This window comes from Leishmania donovani, chromosome 11 (assembly GCF_000227135.1).
Source record: "Leishmania donovani BPK282A1 complete genome, chromosome 11".
Taxonomy (NCBI): Eukaryota; Euglenozoa; class Kinetoplastea; order Trypanosomatida; family Trypanosomatidae; genus Leishmania; species Leishmania donovani.
In genome coordinates this window covers 346,790-352,789 of record NC_018238.1, presented here as the reverse complement: position 1 = coordinate 352,789, position 6,000 = coordinate 346,790, and the positions used below count along the sequence as shown (strand labels likewise).

At 59.7% G+C, this 6,000-nt stretch overlaps 1 protein-coding gene across 1 annotated transcript; it reads right to left on the bottom strand.

Moving 5' to 3' along the window:
• Window positions 1-2,119: 2,119 nt before the first annotated feature.
• LDBPK_110880 (hypothetical protein, conserved) lies at window positions 2,120-2,530 on the bottom strand (the record flags this gene model as incomplete). The annotated part of the gene is made up of 1 exon (XM_003859016.1): window positions 2,120-2,530. The coding sequence occupies one exon, from the start codon at window positions 2,528-2,530 to the stop codon at window positions 2,120-2,122; it is 411 nt and encodes a 136-aa protein (XP_003859064.1).
• Window positions 2,531-6,000: the final 3,470 nt, after the last annotated feature.

The following is a 6,000-nucleotide window of genomic DNA, read 5'->3' as shown; positions in this document are numbered from 1 at the left end:
GGGGGGGGCGGGCCGCGGGGGGGGGGGGGGGCAGGACCGAGAGGCTTGAAGAAGAGGGTTGCGTCTTTGAGAAAAGAGTTTGCCCCTCTATCGCCGATGTCTGCGCAGAGCGCACACGCGCGCACGGTCGCTCCTTGGGTCACTCTGCGACAGCTCGCAGTGTCGGTGTACACGATGGCGACAGTCACGAGGGATGGAGAAAGAGAGAAGCGGAGAAGACACCAGGGTGGCGTGGAAAGAAGACGGAGGGCGAGGCAGAGTCCGCTTGTCGTTGGCATGGTCAACTTCTCCTGTAAAAAGCGGCGGCAGAGGACACCGCGGCAGGCGAAAGGGCGAGCGAGGGGAGAGTGCCTTGACGCTCGTCACGTTCTCCGCTAGAGACACATAGATGCGAGAGAGAAGGAAGTCTCGCGGAGGGGCACTGGAGGCAGCAACGCCGAAATCGCGGGGAGAGGGAGGATGCAACTGACTTTTGCACAGAGCACGCTGAGCAAGGGGAAGATAACGAAAGGCAGTTTCACCAACTTCGAGAAAGCGTGTCCGGGTACGCGTTTTTGTGAGTGCGTGCATTCATCTGAACCGAAAACAAGAGAGACCAAAACGAAGGGAACGTGAGGTTTGCGCCCCTGTGCTCCCTCGTCCCTGACCGCCCACCACTACTCACCACCACCTCCTCCTCGACATGTGTGCACCAGTTGCTGCTGCTCTTCCTATCATTATCGCCACAGAATGCACACGCATGTCCATGACCCCTGCCCACCTCCTCCATGATGGGAAAAAAAAGAAACGATATGGATGAGAGGAGGGGTGTGGGGAGGTCAGAGTGGGTGCGAGTGTGTGGGTGTGAATGGTGGGAGAGGTCAGAGGGTCACGCGTGCAAGATGAACACACCTACAAAAGACACCCGATCCATGTAAAGGCGCACGATATCTCGCGTCGTAGTCGCCAATAGAGAAAAGCACCAGTATGATGAGTGCGCCCGTGATAAGAAGAGAGCAAGTTGGAGACAACGATGCAGCATGATATTGAATGGGAGGAGGAGGGGGGAAGCAATGGGTGGCCAAGCAGGACTACACACACGGCAAGTAGCAACGGTATCCTTGGCGACGACACCGCGCCCCGCCCCCCCCCTCTCGGCTTCCTCTCTCTCTGTCACCCTCGTAATGCTGACAGAGCATACACAGACACACACACACACACACATCGGTGCGAAGTTGATGATCCCAAGTGCACCGCGCCCAACTACTTCATGGCGGACTCCTCACTCCACTTTTTAATGGCAAACTCAACCGTCTCATTCTTGACGGCGTCGTCGCTGCCATCCTCGACCCACCACTCGGGGGTCAGATCCCAGTCCTTTGTGTACGTGCCTGCCTCCAGCTGCTCCTTGAGCCACAGGCGGAACTTTGGCAGCGCCTGCGCTACGTTCTTCATCGTGTTCGGGGCGAACTTGGTGGCGATGTAGTTTGTCAGGCTTACCGGGATCCAGCCACACGGGTCGGTCTGCGTAATGTACGTGAGACTCGCGCCCTCGACTTCGCCACTCTTTGGGTTCTTCCAGGGGCGGATCAGATACCCCGTGAGCTTCGAGATGGCACGGACGTACGGCCCGTGCTTGTTGCGGTGTGCGTCCTTCTGATACGTTGGTGGCACCGTCGAGTGCGGCACCGATGTATTGAAGATAACGTACTCGTCTCGGCCCGCCTCATGCCACATGCGCTGGTTCACAAAGTCGCGATTCGCCACGAGTGGCATCGGGCTCTTAGCCGCGTAGTAGCCAATGTCCGTGTTAGCGCTCAGGCTCGAGACGCGGAACGCCTCCTGGCGGTACTCGTCCCACTGCTCACGGAAAATAGGGTCTTGCAAGAGGTTGTAGAGCTCCCTCGGGGTCGCGCCACCGCTGGGGTTGTCCTTGGTCTTGGCAAAGATGCCAAACACCTTGATGACGTGCATGGGCTCGTTGGGCAACTTCTTTTCCCACACCATCACCTCATTGGCGCGGTTGTAGCTCAGGGTGAAGCCGTCCAGCGAGTCGGCGAAAGCGCGAAAGGTGTAGAAGTCGGCCCTGCTCGGGAGGCGGTAGACGCGACCCGCCGCCTCCAGCGTCTCGCCCGAAAAGCTAAACGGCGTCATGTACTTCACTATTTCCGGCGCGGTGGGGCTCGCCGTGCTGTCGGCCTTGTGGGGTGCCGCGACGGTCCTCTTTTCTTTGCCCATCGTGTTCGGGCACGTGCACACGCGGTGTGCTTGGTGGGAGGGAGAGATAAGAGTGGAAGGGGGGGGCAAGCAAAGCAGGAAACAAAAAGAACCGATGAGAAAGCCACGGCTGTCTCGTGCGTACGGCTGTGCTCAGTGAGCACACACACACACACACACACACACGTCTATGTGTCTGTCTGTCTGTATGTATGTTGTGCGTGTGTGTTTGTTGCACCATGGAGCGGAAAAGAGTGGAGGGAGGGAGGGGCGGCGCCCGAATGCATGCGTGGGTGCGCGCATCCATGCGCAAGCATCTACCCACGAAGAGCATCGGTGGATGAAGAGGGACCGGTGGAAGGTGCGTCTTCGTGAAAGCCCCGGAGATAGCGTCCGCGCCGAGTCTTTACGCCTTTGACTGGCACTGAGCCACCTAGATGCACACTATATGATCTCGTTACTTCCATTACCTCACGCCGTAGAGGCGGGATGCCGGAAGAGAAAGGAGAGGACGACAGGCAGGCGAGAGAGGCGAGCGCAGACAGACTCTGACTAGGCGCTCCACCTGCACGCATGGACGGCACGACGGCGGCGGTGACAGCCGGCATCAGGCACGGGTCGCAGACAGGCAATGGCACACACACACACACACACACACACACACACACACATACATATACACATCATGCCCTTCTTACTACCTTCCTTGTGCTTTATGCTTTTGTGTTTGCTTGTAGAGCTTAGTGGTGACGGTCCCATAAGACGGTGAGTTGAAGGCGTGACGGAGGAGCAGACGACGGAAAAAAAAAACAACATGGAAGGTGGTGGTGGTGGGAGGGAGGGGGGAGCCATTAACAGCAAAGTAATCAAAAAAGGAAAAGCGCGCACCTCCCACGCAAAAACACAGATCAGCATGAGCAGCATGAGAATGCACAAAACACGACAAGCAGCATGTACATCATCGGAAAGATCAGAGGGATGGGGGAGGAAGAGAGGAGGTGTGTGTGGTGGGAGGAGGAGAGCGTATCGAGACATATACACAGGCACACAAGCAAGAGAGAGAACAAACAGAAAAGACGTTACGCACGCACACACACAAACACTCCCTCTCAGTGCCTCCCTCTGCCGCGTGTTTTGTGTGCTTATGTGCAGGGCAGCATCTCTCCCCCTCTCTCCCTCGCGCGCCTCAGAGGGAGAGTGAGAGATACATAGCAGAAGGGAGGAGGCGATAGAGTGCTCGCGGGGTGCTCATGTTTGCATGCACCAAACATATAAACCAACAGTGACCACGCAGGCGCACAGCTCGTCGACGACTCGGAAGCAGTCAACCTTTAGGCACACATGTGGGCCAATGACGAACGTGACGGGAAAAGGATGAAGAAGGAGGAGCGAGCGAGCGAGACGGTAAAACGACACCGAAAAAAAAAAAAGAGGGGTGCTGAAAACCCACGAGGTGATGCATACGACAACAAGAAGGGCATCTCCTTTCGTCTTCGCCCTCGCTGAGGCCCGCTCTGCCACGAACGATCCCGCAAAACGTGCACGCGCGCAGTCACAGCTCACCCACCTCCCGGTGCACTGCGACTGGAATCCCGGCCGCCCAGGAAAAACACTCCCTGCCGTCGAATTGGGGCCACGCATCCAACGGTCTCCTACTGTCCTTCCTCGTCCTTTCCTTGCATGCGTGCGGCGCGATCGGCGCCAGATGAAAACTCGAGGGGCACCGCACGCCTTGACCCACGCGGGCCGCGCCCAGGGTCCACCGCCGGAGGGCAGCAAGAGGTGGCGCCTTCCGTGCAGAGCAGCAGGGGGCGGGGTCCAGGCGCATGTCGGGTGAGCTCAGGAAGAAAGTTGGGCAGCCGCAGGCCAGGGCCCCCCGAGCCCCTGCGCCCCGCCTGTGTGCCATGCCTCGCCCGCCCCATCCCCCACAGTCGCATCACGCCGCAGTATCCCATAGCATGGCCTGGGGGCTCGTGGCATTCGGGTCTGCAGAATTCGACGGTGCTATTCACGGCGCTCTCGCCATGTTTCCGACATCGGTGTTTCATCAGCCCACCCGGTCGGGTGTAGGAGGTGCCGCATGTTTCGCACGCGTGCGCCTTCTCCGTCGATCACCCGTGCACTTCTCACATCTGCATGCTTCGTTTCGATGGGATGAGCCATGCTAGGTTTGACTGCCAGTGTGTGCACACACAGTGCTCGCACTACTGGATCTCGGGGCTTGTTTCAGGACGTTGTTGCCGCGCGGGTCACTCTCTGTCCTCTTCCGTCGCTTCTTTGGGGAAAGGGGTCGGGATGACCCACCCGCACGTACCACGACGGGTGTTGCAGGTGGGACGCTGCTGTGCGTCCGTGGCGGCGGGAGGCATTCCACCCTCTCCTGCGTCCGCAGGCCCTGGACAGGAGCAGGTGTGTCAAGTGGCGGGGCCCGTGCACAAGCATGTGCCTGCGCACAGAGGGGACAGCCACAGACACCCGACGTCGGAAGCCCATGCAGCGTAAAGAGAGGTGTGCTTAGAGCGTCAAGCGATCCGCAAATCACGCGTGGCATGCAGGGCACCACGCCGGGTCGGACGCCCTCGCAGGAAAGCACAGGCGAGGCTGGTGGCTCTGGCGGGGGCGGGGTGGGGGAAAGGGGTGCACCGCAGCGCCAGCGTAGTAGTGGGCAGTACATCACCTGCACTCCATCCCGCCACTGCTCGTCATCCGCTGCTGCAGGAAACTAAAGTGCGGACAAGTGCTCGTGCGCAGCTAGGTGAGAACGGTCTCCTATCGCCTTGTAAGCTCAGCGCTCCTGTTCGGTGTGGAGCAGTTGCCGCCAAGTAGCTCTTGGCGTCGCGTGTCGCGTCGTGCGGCGAGGTTTCGGGGGATGTCGGCTCGGCGTCAGGGACCGGTAACCGGGCCGTGGTCCATGCAGTTGGTGATGGCGCCTCCGGCGCTGCCTATTTCGAAAGCCTGTGCACTCTTTCCTTGTGTTCCAATTCGCGGTGCGAAAAGGCAGGCTGAAATCGGAGGCGCACGCGACATGCCAATCGCGCCAGCGCTTGTGCCTCCGGTGCGCTGCAGTATGCCATCAATAAGGGCGCTTCGAAAAACGAGAGAGTTGCTGCCTGCGTGCTGCTGGTTTTCGGTCCTCTGAGATGTGCTCCCACAGCCCGCCAGGGAGTGATATGCTGGTGTACACGCGACGGCTGTGCATGCATGCGCAGCTCCGAGGTGTGTCAATGCCTGCACACCGGCGTAAGATCTGCGGAAGCGTTGCGACGACACCGCCATCCGGCGTGTGCACCTTCCGCGCCAAGTGCGCAAGGTTGCCTCCTGGCGTGGCTGCGGAGGGATGCAGGCGTGCACAGCGCAGCAATACTCTGGGGTCGAGGGGCAGGAGATCGGCCTCGAGTCGGTCTCTGTTGTCTGTGTATGGAGAGAGTAGCCGCTGCGGCTGCGGCTGCTTTGGCGTGAAGGTGCTCAGAGGCCTTTCAGCAGTTTCCGGTCAGCACCGTCCCGCCACGTGGTGGCACACCCGAGACCAGCTTCGATTCAAGCAGTGCCATGTAAGAAGAGCGAAGAGGCTCCTTCGGCGGGCCCTATCCGTGCGAGCGCACTGCCTTCCGCCTTGCAAGCCGAGCCCTGACCACGTTGACAACCGCTGCAGCCCTTAGGCCAGTTCCACATCTTGGCTGAATGTCCACGCGGAAAAGGCGTGGGTGTGGCGATCTTCCCTTGGCCACGTGCGTGCAGCGGATACTTTCAGCTGGTTGCGGTGTCGCACCCCCAAGAGTGCGCACCTCGTTTTTTGTTTTGAGG